General features: G+C 36.7%; 1 protein-coding gene and 1 long non-coding RNA gene across 3 annotated transcripts in view; both read right to left on the minus strand.

The window, feature by feature from the left end:
* ARMC1 (armadillo repeat containing 1) overlaps positions 1-23,492 on the minus strand; it is a 30,093-nt gene that overhangs the window by 5,613 nt on the left and 988 nt on the right. The window contains exons 1-4 of one of the 2 annotated variants that reach the window (XM_084507661.1): positions 23,063-23,342; positions 22,357-22,557; positions 18,182-18,273; positions 1,220-1,409 (exon numbers count right to left, since the gene is read on the minus strand). In XM_084507661.1, the coding sequence (XP_084363787.1) occupies positions 1,220-1,409; positions 18,182-18,273; positions 22,357-22,530 (456 nt within the window). In that variant the 5' untranslated portion in view covers positions 22,531-22,557; positions 23,063-23,342. Of the gene's footprint in view, positions 1-1,219; positions 1,410-18,181; positions 18,274-22,356; positions 22,558-23,062; positions 23,343-23,492 lie in introns of those variants that run through there. The other variant, XM_084507660.1, reaches the window with a different exon arrangement.
* On the minus strand, positions 6,167-10,467 carry LOC311430792. The gene is made up of 2 exons (XR_014689032.1): positions 9,279-10,467; positions 6,167-7,552 (listed from the first exon to the last, which is right to left on the minus strand). It is a non-coding gene; the product is annotated as an uncharacterized lncRNA (long non-coding RNA).

Raw genomic sequence — 23,492 nt, forward strand, 5'->3', positions numbered from 1 at the left:
TGTCTCAACACTTAAAATATAAAACTCTGCAAATCTGGCTAGGCTCCATTTCTAAAAGGGCACACAAAAATGCTTTTAAGATGGAATCGAGCTATAACCAGTACATCTAAACTCACAGTAGAAGCAGATGAAATTTCTTTCTTGGAGAGACCTATGAACAAATAAACCAATTACAAGCTTAAGAACAAAACAAAACAAAGAACACAACAAGAGAAAAAGGAAAAGAAAACTGAGACAACTGATTGGACTGGATTAAAAGAACACTTCAAAGTACAAAAGCCAATGCAGTTGACAAGGCACAGTCTTTCTAGGCAGAGCAAGTGGTGGAAAGACAAAACTGTAAAAAATATTTACTCTGCATAAAGTGAGTTAGAACAGCATGTTATTTCTAAAGGAATTAACTATGGTCTTATGAAAACAGTACGACGGGCATGCTGTTGATAAACCGGGCTTGTGGACACGCTTACTTGGCAAAATGTAAAGCAACAAAGCAAAGGATCAGGTTTGATCATTTAAAATGGGTACAAAACTGAAGATACAGAGTCCGGAGGGCACTTGTGGATAACATGCTTAAACAGCCTACATGCTGTTTGGCAGCCGTAAAAAGGCAAACATGGCCCTGGGGTGTTATCTACAGAGGTACGGTAGATAAATCCGTAGAAGTTATTCTGACATTACATAAAGACTCAGTGAGACCTCATTAACTCAAATGCCATTCTGGTCACTACAGTAGAAAAGATCTCACAGACAATGAAAAGATGTAGCAAAACCAACTCAAAGAAAACATAGTGTTTCCAAATTAAGGGTAATAAAACAACAGCAACTGGAATCTCTCATAACTGAAGGGGAACTTTTTTTGTTTTTAATTTAACAGAGTGGTACAACCACAAAATACCAGTAAGTGAAACTGCTGAAGGTACCTTGTTTATGCCATTCGTTCTCGAAAAAGAAAAGAAAATTAAGGAGAGGTAGAAATAGGATAGTTTTTTATAGCAGCTAAAGGTAAAGGAAGCTTGCCTTAAAAATATCACCTTTAGACACTAAGTAAACTCAGTTTATGCAAGAATTTATACAAATCTTGTGGTTCAAAACACAATTCACAGAAATTGCTGACAACTGACGATGCCACAGGCAAGTAGCCTGAACACATTATTTGTGTGTGCAGAAGACATCTCAGTACAGCATGCCTTGTTTACATGAATGCTGAAGGTTTCCTTACCGAGTCATCAAGGCCATCTATATGTAAAACCACCGTCTTGGCGCGTTTATTTGTGCTGCCAAGGAAAAACTGTGCTTTCCGTCGACGATAATTCATCTCATTCACATTGTCCATGTCTGACATGTTGGATGACTGAAGGATGTCATAAACTTCAGAAGCCAAAAGTTTAGTCTCTCCTGGTGTAGTGGTCCTGAAAGAAAAAGGGATTAAGATTTGTAAAGAATTATTTTTACGTTAGTGCTCCACCTACCACTTACGTACCGCTCCAGCTACAGAAATACAGTTACATAGTCAATGCATAGCAAAAATATTTAACAGGGACTTGTTAAAAGAAAAAAATAAAAAAGCAGCACTGGTATCACCAAATAGAACATTCAACCACCTTCTGCCATTTGTTTCTTGTTGAAATTCAGAGTGTTTGGGCTAGCTTTGAGCTCAAGAGTTCCCATTCTCATTCATCTTTTAGTGCTTATCTTTTAGCATAATGTTTTCTGTGCTAATCAGAACTCAGCCATGCTTGTTTTCACTCCTTAAAAGGCATCAATGCCAACTAGAGACCCAAAATTACAGTTAAAATTTTACTCAGATCGGTGATTATGTAAAACTATTTGATTAGGCATACTCCAATTTTTAATGCTTTTTAAATTCTAATGTAATATAAACAAATCATCCTTCTTAAACTACATATGATTTACATCAGTTTGACAACTGCAAACAAAAAGCAGCAGTAGGTGCTCAGTACATTACTGTTACTTCAGTCATGTCAAGCTTTTTTTAAAAAAAAAATTCTCAATTGCCTTTTACATTTCATTTTCCACTTTCCTCATTACATAATAAAAATTATTTCTCTACAGAACCGTAACCTTGACAAACGTTTTCTTCTCAAAAGTTACCGAGCAACAACAGCAAAGCAGAATCCCACATTTTCCTAAAGAATGCAAAGGAGATTTCTGACTAGACTAAAATTTGTAATATGAACTACATGGTAGCATTTTTCAGATAGAAAAAAAAAATCCAGGTAATATGCTCAACATATATTACTTTCTTATGATTAATGAAAACTAATTTTAACAAAGTACTAATATAAATCCGTTGTCCAAATTCAATACCAGTGATTTAAACCTATGTGCAGAAACAAAATTATTGCTGCATAAGCTCACAATTAATCTTAAAATGATGAATCCGAGCTTTACTGCTTTGTTTAGCAAACACCAAGTAATTATCAAGTATCTTTAGAATTATAGAAACAAGTGCTGAAAACTCACAAAGATTTCAATTTCATCATTCCATGATTTATTAGATAAAGTAATAGAATAGATGATAAAGTTTAACAGCAAAGCCATGCAAGCTGATGTCTTGAGGTGGTAATAAAATAGCTTGTGCAGAAGAAGTGATATCTTATCAAGACACTAAGAAATTTATCCACCCACTAGTTTTGGCAAATTCTTTCAACCAACAAAAAAAAAAAAAAACTGTTAATATAAAGTAAGCTCCAATAAAGGACTTTACTTTATTTTTTAACATTAAAAAGATAACAACTAAACACAGTTAACTAAGCACATTACTGAAATTTCACTATCCCACCTACAGCACCCACTAACAGTTGGCAACAGTTTTTGTTTGAATACCATTGTGCTATTGCACCCTGGAACTTAAAAAAATCGTAAAGAAATAAGAAATACACCTGATAATATCTATAATATGTATATACACACACATATTTGCATGCATACTCAAAAAAATAAAGTTACCAATATGGCTGTAAGTATAAAATTTTCCATTGTCTGAAAGTCTAAAATCAACAATGAATTTCATACATTTTGTACTCCTAACATTATAGTTGGCGTAATTTTTGGAAGAGTAATAACATACAATTAATTGCACTATTTACACAAGTTGTTGATTTGAAAGCACAGATTTAAATCCACTTTTATTTGATAGCATTCTAAGTTATTCCTAAAACACACCTACACAGTCAAATACATGCATACACACTTATAAACTACTCATATTGTTTCCTGTATTTTAATAGAAGATTAGTACTACTTATCACTAAGTTACAGATGATAACAGTAATTATTCCTTTTACATTAAAAAAAAGGTCCCAACCACAAGACTACTTTTATATAAAAGAAAATCTGTTGAACTAAGTGAAAGACTGGGTAATAGAAGCTGCATGAAAGTCAGACACTACACTACAAAGGTAAGAATGATGGATGTGAAATAAGAATATTAGATTGCAAGACAATCTCAAAAAAAAAAAAAAGGTTTAAGACAAAGTTTTATTGTGTAGTAAAGAGATACCATGCTTTCAGCAACTTAGTTAAATCAAAATTCATAAAATCCCACACAAAGTCTTTATAATTGTGTACTTGTAAAATGAGTGGATACAAGTTTTGCATCAATCTGTTACACATTCATTAATGCAATTCATACAACAGCTATAAAAAAATAGAAACCTTAATATCTCTCAGAAAAACATCCATCTGTAAATAAACAAGTACAATAAAACCTATTCTAAAGCCAAATTAATGTTCAACATTGGCTATTTTTATGCACTATATTCGTAACAAAACAACAAAGCTACATGCAAAATTAAAAAAAAAGTAGTAGTAGAATAGTGGAAGCTTCAAAAAAAGAGGATAACACTTGGGCTGTGATTTTATTCCTTGAAATAACTGTAACCTTTAGAGGTGATTGTTCTTAAGACAGTGACACGGGCCCTCCCATCGAGCGTGCTTCAGCAGTTTCAGATCCCTCTGCTCATAGCTTTGTGACCCAGCCTCCCGCCACTGTCAGAGCAGCAGAAGGGAACTACTGCTCGTCTTCCCACCACCCTTGTGCACACTTTGGTACAGGGCACACTTCATTCACCAAAGGAGGTGCAGGAAGCTCCTGCGGAGTCACTAAGCAGTGACCAGTGCTGCCCTGGCCCTGCTAGGGAAATGGTAGTAGTCTATAGTTGAAGAAAGACTAAGAGTTGGCTACCACTCTCCTCAGAGGCAGTAACATCTTCCATTACTTCAGCAAGATTTAGAAGATGCCTGTCAGAAACCCAAACCTTTAACTGTCTTCTTGAATTCCTGTCATCCTAGACTGCTGTCTGTCCTTTCACTATGTTCACTCAAGGCTGGCTCTGTAAGTAAGATAGACACAGAATCCAAGTGACATGTGCTGTATCTGTGAAAAGAGGATTCAAGAAACATTTCTCATTTTCTATGAAATCAAAAATAACTTTGTAAACATAGTCCAAGTGCTACAGATGTTTTTAATGTAAGATATTTTAAAATCAGGACTTAATATTTTAAAAAGGGCTTAAACAAGATCATTAACAGCCACCACACCAAAGGTACATGTCATGTGTGTAGAGTATGCATGCTCAGAAAGAACATCAAGCATGTAGCATGATGGCTATATCATCAGCATGTGATCTAAGTACACACACAGCACCATAAATGCGAGCAGAATGTCCCCAGCAGCCTTCCTGGAATAGCTGTATCTGATGTAAAGGGAAGAATTACAACTCTGTTACTTCAGAAGTGCAAAGGCTGAGGAAGACTAATATAATAGAGTGGATTTTCCCCTTTTGGAGAAAGACAAGATACAAATATGTCTGTTTATATACTTCTACATATGTGTGTGTGTGTGTGTGTGTAAAAGACCACCCTACCCTTTTTAAAGCCATAATTTAGTATATATGTAGTTTATACAAACATACATACATAGACATGCACCCCTGAATCAGGGGAAACAGATGCAACCACAACCCTGCTCGAAGTACAGCAGATCCTGTGAAAAAGCCATTACATGCATTTCCTCGGTGGCATGCATGGTGCTCTGAAGACACATTAGCTAAACAGACAGCAGAAATACTACAACTCCATTAGAATGTTCCTACTGGGTTTGTAACCCAGAGACAGGAGGTTTCCGAATTAAAGAGGATATCTTTGTTTGCCAGAGATTCAATGACATCCCAGACTCTATCAAAAAGACTTGGGTCATTTCATTCCAAACAAAGGTCTCACTTCTACGACACTGCTTTTGGTGCTCATCTTGTCTGCTGCCCAAGTTATCAGCTGGGCCCATTCATGAGATTTCCAGGCTCTCATCAGTCTTTGAACGCTCACTGCAACTGGGAGAGGTGCCTGAGGACTGAAGTAAATGTCGTATCTATCTTTAACAGGGGCAAGCAGGAGGACCCAGGGAACTGCAGGTTGGCCAGGCTCACCTCATTCCCTGGGCAGTTCACATAGCAGCTAATTCTGGAAACCATTTCCAGGCACATGAAGGAGAAGGTGACCAGGAGCAGTCAGCATGGGGAAGTTCACCAAGGGGAAGTTACACTTGGCCCAGAGGGTGGTGATCGGTGGCTGCAGGACTGCACAGTCTGCTTGCAAGCCACTGTCAGCAAACCCCAGAGGTTAATTGTGGGTCTAATAATGTCCAACATATTCCTTAATTGTCTGGATGATGGGGTAAAGTGCACCCTCAGGGAGTTTTCGGATGATACAAAACTGAGGGGAGTGGCTGACCCACCAAATGGTCGTGCTGCCATCCAGAGGTGCCTGGACAGGCTGCAGAAATGGGCTGACAGGAACCACATAAAGCTCAACAAGGAGATGCGGAGGTCTGTACCTGGGAAAGAACTCCAACCACCAATACAAGCTAGGGGCCACCCAGCTGGAAAGCAGCTTGGTAGAAAAGGCCCTGGTGGACACCAACTTGAACACCAGTCAATGTGTGCTTGCTTCAAAGTACACTAACAGTGCCCTGGACTGCATTAGGCAAAGTATTGCCAGCAGGTTGAGGGAGGTGATCGATCCCCTCTACTCTGCACTGGGGAGGCCACACCTGGAGTGCTGTGTCCAGCTAGGCCCTGAGCCAGGACTAGAGAAGGCTCAGAGGGTGATTTTATCTATCAATTTTATCAATTGATTTATCAAACAATTTTATCATTTTTAGAACACATTTTAGAAATATATTTTATTAATGTATACAGACATTTGAAGGGAGGATTCAATGAAGATGGAGCCAGGCTCTCTTCAGTGGTGCCTTGTGACAGGGACAAGATGCAATAGGCACAAACTGAAACACGGGAGTGTCTGCCTGAACATCACGAAACACTTTCACCATGTGGGTGATAGAGCACTTGTACAGGTTGCCCAGAGAGGTTGTGGAGTCTTTCTCCATGAAGATCTTCAAAAGCCATCTGACATGGTCCTGGGCAGCCTGCTCTGGGTGGCCCTGCTTGGGCAGGGGTTTGGATCAGATGGATCCAGAGGTCCCTTCCCGCCTCAACTTTTCTGTGAACACACAAAGAGCTCAGCTGAATTCCATACTAACTGACCTAACTCATAAACATCTAAAGTCAACTGAAATGAAAACAACTCTCAAGTTAATGTGTGGTTTTATTACAGAAAAATCCTATGCATGTCAGTGATAATGTAACAAAGGGTTGGACGCAACTTTTTTTCTTCTAAATACTAGTTTGAGAGACTCTGTTTCTCAAATGACTGAAGAACCTCTCCAAAAAGTTCAGGAAAACACGTGGTCACATACAAGTAAATGTTTTCAGTTATCCCTAACCCTTTTCATACATTCAAAGTAGTGCTAATGCTTTTCCCTGGAACTCTAAGCTGTCATTTTCAGCCATCATTTTACTTCTATAATAAGCCTCATTCATTGCAGTAAATGCAGTATCCTGTATGACAAAAAAAGCACAAGAATTTAATGGACTGGCAAGAATTCCATCCAAATTTGTTGGGTGAATGTGGCTGTATTAGAAACCTTCAAGCACATACTTGGTAGAGATCAAGGGATTCCATTAGGGTTAAAAATGGCTAAAATTGCTATTTGAAACAACTATGCCCTTAAAACCACTGATGTATTTATTTGCAGGTGACCAATTTTCTTTCAGAGTTCATTCTTCCTGTACTCAAAGACACAAACACTGTCTTTAGCAACATGTAAAAGGAGCAGTAAATTACAAAGAATTGCTATATTCTGTAAGGAGAGGAAAAAAAATCACTAACCCTCAATTCTAGAAGTGAGGCACAGTGATTGACATGATTTTGATGAAAACTTTGAGCATGAATGACAAGCCTAAAGAAAGAGCATGGTATTAGAGAAAAAGCAATCTGTTTCAAGACAGTTATTTGATCTGGCTGTTTTTCTGGCTGCTCTGCTCTGGTGCCAGGGCAGGATTCCTTCTTATCTCCAAGAATGCTGCTCTTTCTTGTGAGCTTTGAGTGCATCCCATGATATGTTGGTCTCACAAGCATATGGCTGCTCTCCTGACTCGTTCCAGGCAACGGGCAGGCCATCTGAAAACAACTTGAAAAGGAGCATTACTTCAGTGCACGCTTTCTCACAGCCCCAGGAAGGTGCTATTTCCGTGCCACCCGCTACAGTACGTTGCTTGCTAAATTTCCTCTAGCCTTAAAACACCCAGTAAAGGCCAGATAACGTTACACAGCAGCTGATGAGGAGGATTAGGATTACCACCTACTTTCTTAAAAACACATTCTCCAAGAGCAACATCTCAGGACAGCAGCGGGTTAACAATAAGAACTACAATGCACAGGAAAAACTACAGAACCTGGAGGACTGCGCTGGTTTAAAGCAACCCACTGAGCTGCAGCACTAAGATCCTCTAAACCCAAAAAGCAAGCAGCCAGACTGCCTGATGGCCTGAGCGCAGTTGTTACGTGACTTCACCTCAATGATAACAATGTGCTAGCTATGCATCACCTTTATTTACTCCAGAGCTGGCACATCGTGGAAACAAGGCAAGGTCAGGCTGACTTTCCTAGAATGCTTTCCAGACCTGCCAGATGCCTGACGCTTTGCAGGTCTTCCAGTCCCTACTCTCACTACTAACCTTGACAATTTGACCAGGAGATACCAAACTGCGAAAAGTTCAGAACAGAAAGAAAATACTTGATGTCTTGAAGTTGATTTTGTACTAAACAAGAGATATGTCACTGACATTGGGAATGAGGACTGCATTTCCCAGTACCACTTCAAGCTCGGTACAGGTGATATGCCTGCTGACCTTAGAAATTTAAAGAAATCCGATGTAAACACTGGGATATTCTCAAGACTGCTAAAAATCAAACCCAAACCCTAAATATTAAATACAAAGTTTATATCTGAGTAAAATCACAGTACAATTCCATTAGGTAGTCAGTGACTGTGACATAATCTTAAACATTTAGCAGACAGAATAATTATCTGGTGCTTAGACCATTTCCTTGATTCATGCTATTGTTCTCTGATCACAAGAAGAGAACCTTCAAGAATAGGATAACAGATTTGAACATATGCCATATGCTTGACCCAGCTATTCATCCAATTTTGTTTAACTCTTGCTATTTATATGCTAAATGGAGGATCAACTTTTGATCTTCCACAGCTTGCTATCTACCATATGGACATATTCTCCATCTAAAAAAAAAAAAAAAAAAAATAAAGGCCTGTTACTCAACTAAACTCAAAAGGCTTCAGAATAGCATTTGCTAGACAAGAGTCTGCACAACAGACACAAACTCCATGCTGAATTTCACAGTAGCTAGTTCCAACATCTTGCCTGCTAATGAACAGTAATCATTTAATGGATTTATATGGCAGAAATCATGTTCATTATATGGCTTCAGCAAATTGCATCGGGGTTAAAAAAAAAATCTTAAGTGTAACATCGCTTTCTGCTCCTTTCTGGTGTAAGATATCAAACACTGGAATTAAAAAGGCAATCTCTCCCAGTAATAATGCTGCAGCAATCAGGCAGGAATATTGGTAGTGCTGGCTTTAGAATCTGTAATGAGGATTTTAGGAAGATGAAGGAAGCCAAACACCATTTGTATTATCAACATTTTAATGACATTTAGTATGTCACAATAATATATGATGATAGTACATCACTATCTGGAAAATACTTAAATACCTTCCAAAAATATTTGGGTAGTAAACCTCATCTATTTCCTCGAAATCTAAAAGGAGAAAGTGGAAAAAAAAAAAAAACAGGAAAAAAAAACAAAAAACAGGGGGGCTGCAAACTTACAGATAAGGTTGCCCCAAACGTATCCTCTATAAACAATAGGAGTTAAAATAGAGCACCAACCTGTAGCAGAGGAAAAAAATAAGTTTAGTCTCTACGGGCCTATCTGTACAGAAGTTTTGGTTTTGATGCATTTGCCAATATAGTTAAGATGCATCTATCCAGCAGAACCTTGAAGGAGGTAACTCTAGAAAACTCTATAAGCAAACACCATTTAGACATCTTGTTTTCATACTAAAACTACTTGTTTGCAATAGATTTTTTTTTAATATGTTAAAGCAAGCCATCATTAGCAGCTTCACTGCTAGCCAAAAGGACAGCACTCATGCAAAACAGTTTGAAGCATTCATCAAGATTAAAAAAAATAGTTTTGTTACCTTCATGAGGTACTATGTAATTACAGAATGTGCTGATTTTAGTTTATTGCACAGGACTGCCCACTTGCAAAATAGGACAGAAATCCTGCAGAAAAAATATGTTCTCTAATATGTACTGCCAAACCAGTGCAAAAACATTCCTGAATAGAAATTCATTTAATTCAGAATAACATACTCACTTTGCATTCATTGCCCCAAGATTAAAATTCCCTTTCTTTTGAAATAATAGCTCCATTCAAAAACTGCTAATGAAGAATAATTCACAGCAACATTTTTTTTTTTCTCATCACACACCACAAACTGTGTTCCTTGCTTGAACATTCAGGAAAAATACGGTAATCCAGACCTGGTTTAACAAAAAAATCTGCCTTTTTTTTTTTTTGAGACACTTAACAAGAAGGCCTAAAACCAGGAACAAGCACCACTTGTGGACATGCTCAGTGCAATCCAAAAGTAGACACGTGACATTGGCAAGAAAAGATGAGAAACCTCTCAGAGGTATCTATGAATTCCCTTTTCAAAGATAAATGGCTCTAGCCTAAAATACTGTCAACCCACACCTGCAATTAAATACTTCACAACACAGTTTTCCATTTTCATTTCAAAGCATCTTTGCTTTTTATTTTAGTGAGCTGTCAGAAGAAGTCAGTGTATCATTGAAGAACCTACCTCAGCACTTTTTTCTTGTAAACTCAATGGTAAACAGCAAAGGTCACTGTTTCTGAAATATATGGGTAACAGCTGACTACAAGGTTTGGGAGTAAAGGCACCTTGTGTTGCCACCATTCCCAACTCTTTTGCCAATCCACATAAAATCTTTTCCCTCCCACCTCAGTACTCAATCCCACCACAAAAAGAGAATGTGGTTTTCTTTTGGCATGCCATGCCAGGCCAGTCTTGCTGCACTCAATTCAGCATGAGAGATTTTTTTCTTGCCACATAGTAAACAATTTGTTAAATGCCAATTTTGATTGCTTTAACATATCACAACTATTGCAACACTCTGTAAACCATCTCATTATTTAATATTCAAAGCCGTAACGCTTCTCAGAGGCCATTATTTGTTTTAATATCAAAGTCTGCAAAAAAATAGAAATTAAAAACACCTTTAGCTCACACTACTCTAAAATGCTTAGCTTTCTGCTTCTGACAGTTCCTAAATGAAGAAAGTGGCTAAGCACAAAGAGATTTCATATATATATATATTTATTAAACTATTTTCTATTTCACACATTTCTTTGCAGTATTTCAAAGTTCTTTTTTTTATTCAGCAATACTCTTCACAGTATTTCTTGCCTATAAGGAAAAGTTACTAGCTCATTTTCAAACTTCCCAACTGATTTCTTCATTTCTAAATGCAAAGCACTCAAAGCAGTTATGATTGTTGCCCTCTCTTTGTCAAAAATGAATATAGACCCTGAATTACACTGAGACAAAGAGCAGATGATGAAAAACCACGCAATCAACAGCCCTGATGCACATGCTAGATATCAAGTGGAAAGTTATATGGCGGCAGCAGCAGTTTGGAGAGCAGAAATTCAAACCAAACTGTACTACGAAGTGCAGTCAGTAATAATAGGAACCACAAAATAGGCACTACAGAAAAGCACATGACAATGAAAAAAATACAAACACAGAAAGCCAAGTTTGACTCTAGTTTGACAACTGAAGCAATTAGAATACAGACCAAGTACTGATCATACAGTGTCCACCTAGTAAAAAAACAAGTTAGGTACAAGAACAAGTGATGACTTAGTAATAACTCTGACTACAGAGATATTCAAAGATGAAAGAAACAGAATATTAAAAGCAAAATGACCCAGTACATCTCATAAGGCACAGAGAGGATCCTTCCATTGGGTCACACTTCTGTATTTTTCTCAGCGACCTACTCCACACACACAAAAAAAAACCTTCCCCTTAAATTGCCCCTCTCAGAATCGAGGTTGAGAACAGCTTTTTAAATGACTGCTAACTTCTATGAATCCCCACCAAACATTAGTCCCCTTTAATATTTCAATATTTAAATGACTACTTACATCTGAACTGCTGGCAATCAAGTCTTGGACTGCTTTCACAAAATGATACTCATCTATTCAAGCTTGTTTTCTTGATCATACAAGAATACTAAGATTCTCCCAGTAGTTCAATTAGGTCATGACTGAAGTCAAAGTTAACACTAATACTTTAAAACTAGAATTTTTATGTCATTTCATTAATGCTTTTTGTATTTTATTTGTTACCATTTGTTTCTGTGCCTGCATCTGTGTTGAGTTCATGACTTCCTATGCCTTTTACAATGCCAAATATACTGTAAGAACACAAAAAAGAAAGTCTTCAAACATTTTAAGAACAATTACTGAACTCCCATTACTTTGTCACAAAGCAAAAAGGACATGAACTTTTACTGTATACATACCTTAGTGATGCAGGCAGCTTATGACATCAAACCCATCCTCCCCCCACCTTGCTACTCCCTCCAAATGATCTATAACCATCTCCAAACACCAGGAAGCTGTTTGACAGACAAATGGAGCATTCAGCCACTTAGAACAAGTAATACAGTATATTTAAAGACGACATATCGATGTTGCTTATATTCCCTAATATTTCATTGTGATTGCTTTTTTTTTTTTGACAGATACTGCTTCAAAAATAACTCCAAAAAAAAAAAGAAAATATTTCTGAAACTTAAGATGAACAAAATATATAATAAAAATTTTCCTTGAAGAAAGTAGACACAGAGGAGTGGGATATTTAGCCATTTTGCTTAACAATGCTGAATAAAGCAGCCTGCAGACACCCTCCTGCTGTGACCATCTATTATTAACAAGCACATTGTTACAGCACTGAATAGACTGGAACCCCACAGCCCAAAGAGATGCCCCAAATGTCATTTAATAGAAGCACTCAACTTCTAGCAGACAAAATATAACAAAGTAGGTAAAGTAGACTTGGAAAGATAACAGGGAAGGTAACATGGCACAGAGTGTATTTCCAGGTTAGGAATTTAAGGTCCAGGTGGCACACTGTAAATCATTTCTGAACATAAAATGTTTGTAACCTTAAGCTCAAGGAATATTTCAGACATGATAACCATGTATCCCAGGGAAAAACAACTTCTCAGCATCAGAAGTATGGTTTCCCATTACCCAATCCTCAGCCATTTCTCCATTTTGATGTTAAAACAACACACAACACATAACAAGGATTACAAAATTACTGCTTCTTGTACAGAAAAATATGTGTACAATCTGTAAAAAGCTATTTGTCTCATTTTCACACCAAAATTTAAGTATTCCAATCAATCGCCTAACTATATAAATGCAGTAAGTGTGTTTTGTTGTCAGAATTTTTTAGCTGCAGTTTTACACAAAGTATTATCTTGTGGCCACTTATAATATGGCAACATCCCCTCCATCATCACACATCCCTGTAAATATGTAATTTGCTTTCTTGCTAATTAATACGTGGCCTTTGCCCGGCCTTCCCCCAGCCATTCTTCCTTTCCCACAAAGGAGACAAAGAAGTATGTCAGACAACAAAAATAGCAAAGCTACTGTGACACTACATCCCTACTGCTCTCATTTCAGCAAATGCTACCTGAAGTACTCTGTTGGGATTTTTTCTTCTTTTTTGTTTGTCAGACACCATAAATTTAAACTTTGCTGGTTTCAACGAATAATTAAATTTGCAAAAAGTCTAAGTAATTAAGACTACCAAAAATTAAAATTGAGTAAGAAGTCAGCAATTATAGACTGCATGTATTTTACCATATCTGCAAGGGACTCTAATTAAGCACATATTAATTGCCCTAATCTTCTTAGGCAAGTAATAAATTGGAAGAGCTGATTAATGCACTGGATTTAGTTCAGCTTGTTAAATCTGACACCCTGGCAAAGGAAGACTATCTTGAAAAGCTCTTTTAGCTAAGTAATTGGAATTTTACTCTCAGTAATTTGCCGTGCCATAATAAGACCTATTCAGTATATTGACTCCTCGTCTTTTTTTTTTTTAGAATACATGTTAGTTATATTTAAACAGTACCATTATGCTCCTCATAAAGATTATGAAAAATTATGACCTTCGACCTTTACTGTCCATCAAAACTCACTTTCAGTATGAACACAAATTGGTGTATTTCCTTGTAGGCTATAAACCCTAATTAATTTTAATTCTAGAAGCAGCTAATAACATTTTATAAAGTCCATACGGACACATTAAGTGCTCCATACAATTCATAAAGGCAGCAACTAAACCAGTTTTCAGTATAACCAGTTTTCCTAACTGCTAACTACTAAAATACATTGAAACACCATTCTCCAATGAACCTCAATCTTTCCTCTTCTTTTTATCTATTTACACAAGCACTTATTCACTTACAGGTACTCAATCACCCGGCAAGGGAGTGATAAACATTTTTTGATAGCAACAAAACCCAATCAGTCATTAAAAAAAGAGATGTTTGGAATCCTCCAGGTAGGGATTTTAAAGGTCTGATTTCTCTCCAACACACTTATTAGTCAAGATTGAAGCACTTGAAAGAAGAGATGCATCAAACTTCACCTAAAACTAAGCAGGTGTGGAAGAACAAATAAGAAATCTTCCCTGATCAGGCAGAAATCAGCAAGTATAGAAGAAAATTTTTATATTCACATGTCTTGAACAGCTCCTTATACATCCTAGAAAATGCAGAAGTGTATAAAGCCTTTCATATGAAGTATCTCAGAGTCATACAAGTTGCAAATCAAGTTCATTTTGAAAAAAAACATCATAAATATATATCACTTCCTTCAAGTTTTTATTCTTTACTCCTCAGAGCTGACACTTCATATTTCTGCTCTAGAGTCTATAAGCTCCAGTCTCTAAATCTAAAATCTGTTACTCTTCTGTTCACAAAACCTAGTATGCATACATCTTGAAAAATCAGTCAATGTGAGCCTAAAACCTATCTTTTGTTCCTTAAGTGAAATGCAGTCAGCTGACCCTTCATTTTAAGCATCAAAATGATCTTTCACAACTGAGCCATAATAGTTACTGTAAACGAGTATCAAAAAGCTGATCAGAGGATGCTAGGGAACTGATAAGCCATGAAATGAGACATGAAGGTGCCTCAAAGAATTACAGTTAAACTAGGATGTCTCTCATATCAATATTTCCTGTCTATTCTGTGTGATGCAGTACAGATAGTACTTATCATTGGATAAACAGGTGGCAGACAACTTCCACTTTCATTCTAAGCAGTCTTCTGAAGGAAATAGTGCTTCATGGTCATGATGAAAAGCCCAAATAACCTGCTATGTCTTCCTTTCGTTGGTTGTGTATGACTTGCAACAAAAGGTTCTTGGCCTGATTGAGGCTGCCCTGTACTTTTACAACTAATTGTAATTAGTAAACCAGCATTTTTCTTGTTGGTGATATCAATCATTCAAAATTCTCAATCTGTTAGACTGCCTAAGTTGAGGCAGGTTTACACAGAGAGCCATCAAGAAATTCCACTCCTGACCCCGAGGTCTCAATACCTTCAAGGCTTATAATCAAAAGTCACTCTCACATTGAGAGAAGCCCTCAAATTTCAGGATGAGCATAACAGAAAACAGACGAGAACTGGAATTCTAAACAAATTAGTGGCTTCCTAAGCAGTGTTTGTCAGTTCACTGCTGAACTGTATTACCTTAAGTCTAAAGTATGACAACTACACAGTTTGTACCTTGTCTCTTTGTGCACGCTGCTTGGGAAGATAAAATAACACCACTCCACCCATGGCAGAATACAGGCACAGTTCAGTATTGAACATGGAAAGCTACTGCCTATTATTTAGGTAAAAGAGAAATCAATTAAAGTGAATGGTGAGAGTTAAATGCCCTTGATAAGCGGACATAATTCACACCACAGGTTGCATTTAACTCGTCAAGAGCAAAGGCCCAGTGACTACAAGTTCTGGTCTGGAAGGTGCGGGGTTCCACCTCAATTGAAAGAGCTGTTTAGTAACTGGAAAAGCATAATAAATTCATATTTCAGTATTAACTGTTTGTATTTTTATAATACGTCACAAAAAAATTATCTGAAATACAAACTAAAGTGTGAAAATAATGAGAAGACTTCAGATGGAAGTGATGAGCTAGATATGCAGATTCTGGAAAGTATATTTTCTGGGAAGTACTTACAATGGAATGAACCAACTGAAGGCAGTAACACCAACACATTTATTACCACACTTATTAATGATTACTTTCAGTTCAAGTGATTACAATTTCTTCTGCGAAACTGAAATTACATCAGAAGACATTCTCCATTTTGTAGAGCAAGTGTGAAGGTAGAGACTTTGCATTCTCCCCTACAGACTTCGTAACAGAGAAAACAACCCCAAACCATTGTTTTTTGTGACACAAAGAATTTTCATCTATCTTCTCAGCACTTTTTTTTTTAAACCATCTTTCTCCATATTTCTCCAGGCAATACAAAACTTAGTTTCAGCATTTTCTGTCAACATTACAGCCTAAAATCCTGACAAGCACATGACAAAGTCTTGTGTTTGAAGATGCTATGTATTTAAATTTTCATCATATCACACGTTCCAAATGTTACAAGCATACAAATCAAATGTATGTTCTTAATCTTGCCAAAGAGCTTTCTAGAGAAAAAAAGAACACCTACAAGATTCCCAGTTTTTAAATGACTTATCTCTCTTCTTCTGCAAGTTTCTGAACTTCACAGTCTTTTGGTCCTTAAAATTGAAACATGAAAAAAAATGTTGTTTAAGGAATTTCTACAGAATTCTTTAAACACAAGTTTTAATTATGACTGTTGTTTGAGTAATATTTGTTAATTACAGAAACTGATAAATACCTTTCCCCTTTCACCAACTTCTTGTGGATTACATAAAATGCTAAGAAACCGTACTCTAAATAGACATCCGATCTATACTAAAAAGCAGTTTGGCTGAAACACTTCTAATACTACCTAAATTTTTCAGTTCTTGCTTTTACTATAAAGTAGCAAACAGAAGACTTCAGTACACTTTACCTTAATTGTAGCTGTCCTTAAAAACGGTCAATGCTGTTAAGACTTGATTCCATTTTTTAATCTACACTATTAGGAAAACAAATTTCAAAAAAGGTATAAATAATATACTACACTAAGAAATTAAGAACTGTTTGCTTCTGAAATTTAGTCATTCTGTTCATCTTCCTATTTAAGACATTCGCTTTAAGTCCTTGTGTTTTGGGTATCCAGTGGATAGTAAGATGACTTTCTAGCTAAATTTCATGCTAATACATAACATTGTTAGTTTCAGTAGAACTAACGAAGGACTTAAAGGTAAAGAGTTTTAATCTATTTTTTGAATCACATAGGACTTATAAAGAGACCAGGAAATTTTCCCTTTCAATTTTTCAGGTTCAAACCTTTAGACCAGCTGGGTCAAATTTACAATGGGAGGGAAGGAGGACAACAAAACACCACCAAAAAACTGGAGGGGCTATGGGATGAAGGAACTAACAGATCCTAGCCTTGAGTTCTCTCCAAAAGAAACTTCAAACTTATACAAGTTATACACTAGAGATTCAACTAACATATTAAACATTTGAAAGCTTTCACCTGAACCTCTAACATACCAGTTCACTTCTGTTTCATCCTTTTTTGTTTCGCACATTCTTCTGAAACTTATCTCTGTGCAGGTTTTTCTCCTCCCTCTTCCCATCTGAAGCCTACTTAACTGAAGCCCCATCAAATAGTGGGTAAAATAATCACCTGTTTGATTACTTGACAGCAAATTTACTTTTTGGTATGACAGACTGATCTCTGAAGGAGTCGTTTTCATGTTTTGGTTTGGCTTTTCTTTTTGCTAATGATTCATCTTACCTCATCCTATTAACTGGTAAACGTGCACATGTATGATCTCTAGCATGCATGTACCCATACATCTCTCAGTATTTAAAAGACAATGTTTAGTATTCTTAAGAAAACCCAACAGTACCACATTTTAAGAGATATAACTCTTTTGATACTTCACAATTTCCACAAAGAAATTAGAGACCACGACAAACCTCACTGACTTCTACATCACCACCAAGACATGTTTCCACAACACAGAACTACAGGTACAAACTTTCAAAAACACATCAAAACAAATAAAATGCATACACAATTTCCCTCCCAAAAGTGGGATTCAAAGAACAAACGTGACAGATGCCAACCATTTATATTAAATACACCAGGGGACATAGCACCCTTAAATAATGAAAGAGGTTACAAAAGAACCTAAAAGGAAGAGAAATCACTTATGTGTAACAAGAGCAAGAAAATTGTTTGGCAGAGGACTTTCAAATGAGTATTTCCTGTATATTATGATCCAATTACTTTGCTGTACTGCAAAATGAAGACGAGTAATTGCTAGCAGTCACAATTTCAACAAGAAGGAACGCAATTTTAAAAATTCACTATACAAAATCATGATTGAAATTTTACTTTGCAACAGAATGTTACATTTATACAGTCTTCGGATCCAACAACCCATCATAAACTTACTTTTGTATTACATTCTGTAAGCTGAGCATCATACCCAATTCACTTTTCATCTTTTCTCTGTTGGCACGGCACTCTGCCAAATAGCGGAGAGCCTAAAATAAAGAGGACAAATCAGCAATATTTCCAGTACATTATCATTCATTTTTATCAGTCTGCACCCACAAAACATTCACAATGTCACCTCTAGTAAGAAGACACAGAATATTACCACCTACTGTGAACATTAAGAGTTGCTTTATTCTCAAATACACAGAAAGCACAGACCATCTAATCTACAAGACAAGGTTGAAAGACTGGGTTTTCTCATTCTAAGAGAATCTAAGGGACTATCTAACAGCTTCCTACAACTACTCATAGAGTCTTTAGAAGATGGCTAAGAGAAGCTTTCCTCTACAGCAGCATACAATGCAACAAGGGAAAGCAAACACAAATTGCCATTTGTGAAGTTTAGATCAGATCTTACAATAAGCACTACGAAGGTAGTTCAACACTGGAACGATGACCTAGTGGGACTACAGAATCAGGGACAAATCTAGAGCTGACCTGAGTGCTGGTGACAGTCCCGCTTCAACCAGGAAGCTGAAGGGAATGACTTCCAGAAGTCCCTTCCAACCAACACCTTTGTGTTCCGAGATCTAATGCAATTCTTTATACACAAAGCATAACTTCCATCAGTTCTACGGACTCACCCAGTACTAGAAAACCATCACCAGGAACTGAGCTCTACCACATTGATAAGTTTCTAAAAACTAATTGCAATACTGGATACATTAATAGTGAAAAAGGGTTATAAAGTTTAAAATACCTATGATGTTGAAGTTATTCATCACTCCATGCACATACAAGAATAAGAACATAGAAGTACCACTCAGCTGCTTAGGTTACTGTTACCTAAACTGGGAATTAACACTTATTTGTTGTCTGTGGATTTGTTTATTTGTCAATAACTCTTTGCACAACTTCACATTGCTGACCCCAGACAACTGTTTACTCCTAACATAATACTCTTCCAGTTGAAATTTCAAGTCCTTTTCATGAGACATCTCTCTATGCTCAGTGCTGACAGCCAAACTTTTATTAGAAGAAAACTTTTCTTCTTCCAGAGGTGTATTTTCATTGTACTTCAATCTGCTTTACTCAAGTAGGTGCAAGAACTGCAGACACAGAATCTTGGGATTCACAAATGTAATGGGTTATAAAATTAGTTTTGTGATAGCAAGGTTAAGCAGCACTCTAGTGACTTAAATAAAGTCACATAATAGCTATGCTGCTCACTAGCTGGTTTAAAAATAACCTGCACCTTAATACCTTCAAAGAATTAATTACCCATCTTTCCCTCTAAATCATCTTTAGCACAGACTAGGTAAAATTCAAGACCATTCTACGGCCTTTTCAGAAAGTCTGCCTGCTGTTTGGCATGACACAAACTCTAATTGTGATTTCTGCAAGTTCCTGATGAGGATCAGTATCTAGCTTATAAATGCTGTGCATTTTCTTAAATATTTTCCAACTACGGGCAAATAACAGAATGATGTTTTTTGACTATAACTTCTTTGTTAAGGCAAGTACCTTTAACAGTGGGAAAAGTTTCTCAGATTTTTAAGTTTGTTTAGGCAATTTAGCAAGATGTAATGTTTTTATAAAGAAACTCCCCTTAACAGCTAATTAAGAGTTAAAACATAAGCAGTCTCTCTTCCACCTATTATTTACTTCTTTCATACACAAATGTAGTTTCCACTAAAACAGGACCAAAGACAAGTTTGTCAGAACAATTTCAGTGACGCGGCTTTTCAGCACAAGGAACTCCTACCTGTTTTCCAACTCCATGGGAGATGCAAACGTCTGCACCTTCAAAGTCAGATCATTTACACTTTTAAACTGCAGTCTACTGAAGCATGAGACTACTATCATGGACTTCAGCTCAGCCTCTGTTCAGCAAAAATACTCAACCATGTCAGCCTTCAGCTCATAAATAATTTCAACCTAATCAACAGGCCTATCTCCATACTTGAATGCAAGCATACTGTTGTAAATCTTAAAACATCAAAGGTGTCTTTTATCATTACACCTGAAATGGTAATGCAGTTGCTTAACCTCAGAGTCTGGTCTTTGAAAATTTTAGTCCAAATTTTAGGAAGAAGTATTATCACCTGGGTCACTTCTGATTTTGATTTAAAACATTCAGAGCCTTTTAGCATGTAAAACATACCACGAAAAAAAAAATGCAATCCTGGAATTAAACTAGAGCAAAAAAAATATACCACTTCTTGATCAGATCAGAGAAAGGACTGGGCTGAAAATGGATCTGTGGAAGAAAGTACCCTCCCTGAAGGATCCTACAATATATCAAAAAGTTAAATACGGATTTATTATGACTCATATTGATTATTTATAATTTCCACTATGGGAATCACAGAATGAAACAATAAACAATTTAATATCAGTGCTGCACATCCTTTCATTGGGTACAAACTTAATGGAAAATCATTACATTTAATGATTCCCATTCAACTAGAAGCACCTTTCTGAATGGATAGCTAGAAAAAAAAAAAACAAAAATTGACATTTCAGAATGGAAAAATGTCAAAGAAGGAGACTATAAATTTGTAGATGATATAAGCTACAGAATCTAAGAGGTCCAAGAACTCATGAACAAAACTAGCCTGGATAGCAGGCGAAAACTTGTCTCCTTCATAAACTGCTCAGTTTCTGACTGCAGCCAGGGCCCTGGAATATCAGGTGGTTTCCTCTAAACCCCGATTCTTAATTTACTCTACCTGTAGGTAGTCACTAGATGGAAAACCACAACTGTCTCCTATTCCTACCAACTAGATGTCTGGAACACACAATTTCAGCAACATCCAGGGGTGTGGAATCACACTGCAAACTGGACTAGCCCTCACAGATCTAAGGAAGTTACTTCTTTTTGTGTAGGGTTAATTCTTGCAACATGACCACAGATTCATTACCAACTCAGGCAGTGAGAACATGAAGAAATGAAGGAAAAGAGACTGAGACACCCAACCAAGATCCTCTTTTAAGACCACAACCTAAGGAACCTACATTTTAACGAAAAAGAACAAAACATTCTCAAGAAGCATAACCTCATCTCAAAACTCTTCTAGTGAAGAGCATTTAGAGTCTGGCAAAAGCTATGGCAACTCTAACCTGAAAACCCATCAGCAGGACACTTATCTCCTGGATTATGGGGCCTCCTTCCCTGAACCCTGAAGAGTATCAGACACACTGGAGTCATTCCAAGAAGTTCATTAATATCCATTGTGAAAGCAAAACAAAATGAAAAATGAACAATTTTGGCATGGGTTAAGTATTACTGGTATAAAAAAATAATGTATAATTTCATGTAAGAGCCAGAGCTCTTGATTTTTTTTTTAGTTTCACTTTGTTTAAAATTCAATAATGATATAAATATGGAAAAAAGCATGACACGTATGAATAACTTAAAAGTCTCCTTGTGAGAATTAGACTTTTAAGGAAACCTTGACTTTTATTTGTCCTGTTTCTAAGCATGAGATACACTTTTTAAAGTTAGAATTTGGATTTAGGATGAGAAATTAGGACTTGAGTGTTTATGACTTACAAGACGAAATGGACAAAAAGTGCAACAAGTGGGATTTTTTTTTGTTTTAAAAATCCTATGAGGATGATAAAATGCTGCAACAGGGTGTGTGAGAGGTTAAAGAATATCTAACTGGACACAACCCTGAGCTGTGATTTAATTAGTCAAAGTCTGATCATGGGACCAGACTACGTAACCTCTGGAAGTCATCTCTAATCTAAATTACCCTGTAATTTATGACCCTTTTTTTTATGCGAATGTCAAATCAGCGTTTGTATTTACCAAGCTCCACAGTTTCATCTTAAAAAAATAAGAATAAAAATCTTAAGGGTGCTTACCTCCCTCCACAACAAAAGTGAAACAGCTGTATTAGAGGAAAAATGCAGAGCACATTAATCTCTTCCAACAACCATGATTCCCCTGGAATAATGTTCCACTGCTAAACAATTTTTGAATTGCATGTTTCTCTTTAAAAAGTGTATAAAGAGCACTTAACATAAAGGCTCTATCTTTTACAGTTCTCACTTCTTTAAAGACATAGTAACAAAGTTGCAAAGCATCCAAGCGATATAAAATTTATCTCCAGAATACTCACCAGGAGAGCTGAATGAACAACCGGAGGGTTGGGGTGGTCCAAAAACAGGATGAGACCTGGCAGACATCCTTGGTCCTGAACGATAGCCCGCCTGTTCAAGGGGTCAGCTGCTAGATCTCGGAGCTGGTTCACTACGGACAGCGCGTCAGGCTCCTCACTCATGGTAGAATTCATTTTTCCTACACCACACGTACAAAATACCTGTTGAAGAAAATACGTTTTAGTAATGGTTATCATCAGTTAAATCACAGGTGAGGCAAGAATACAAGTACACTGGGTTATTATATGTGTACGGGTACCAAAAAAGTAACAATTCATAAGGATGGGATCTAAATTTCACATATAAAAAATATTAATAATATTTTGACTTGTTTCCTTTATATAATTTTAGACCAGTCGACCTTTACAGGAGTACATACCCATGTATATATAATATATAAAAGTATATTAATATTTTTACAGTACTAACAAAGATTTCCAGGAAACCCATGGCTTTCTCACAACTAGGCAACCTACAAACACCCTTCTGTATAAGCACATGTAACACCAAAATCTGTATTTTCAGAGTGCCTTTAGCGATGATCTCATTTTACAGAAAAATAAACCAAAAAAAAGCCTACAAAAGATTAACCCCGCATCAGGCAGCGTGATCATTACTTTTTTAAAATCTGTATTTACCAAGTGACTAGCATAAGACCATACTCACTCAAAGGTAAAAAGGTCTTAAGGCATTTTTCATAACTTCTCACTAGTTCACCTTCAATAAAAGGGGAACAACCAGGTCACGCCTCGCTCCAATCGAAGCCCAAGCCACATCAATTTCAAATGAGACACGTTAGCTTGACAGTCTCAGATTCCACAGCTGTTTTAATGAAGAGTAACTACTCTACAGGCAACAAAGCACGTGTTTACTCAGAAGAGAAGGTCTGCACCTTGGTGCAAAGGAGCAGTTCGCTTCAAAGGGCTGATCACGTGCTTCTGAAACTACTGAGCACAAACTGTGGTCCTGGTGTTGCCATAAAAAAAAAAAAAATCACTTGTGTGAGTTTGTAAGGCACAAAACCACGAATAATGGCATATTGTTAGTTTGTGTTCTCCTTTCTCCTCTGCATAAAAATAAAAACAAATTAAATTTG

The sequence above is a fragment of the Aythya ferina genome, assembly GCF_964211825.1.
Source record: "Aythya ferina genome assembly, chromosome: 2".
Lineage (NCBI taxonomy): Eukaryota > Metazoa > Chordata > Aves > Anseriformes > Anatidae > Aythya > Aythya ferina.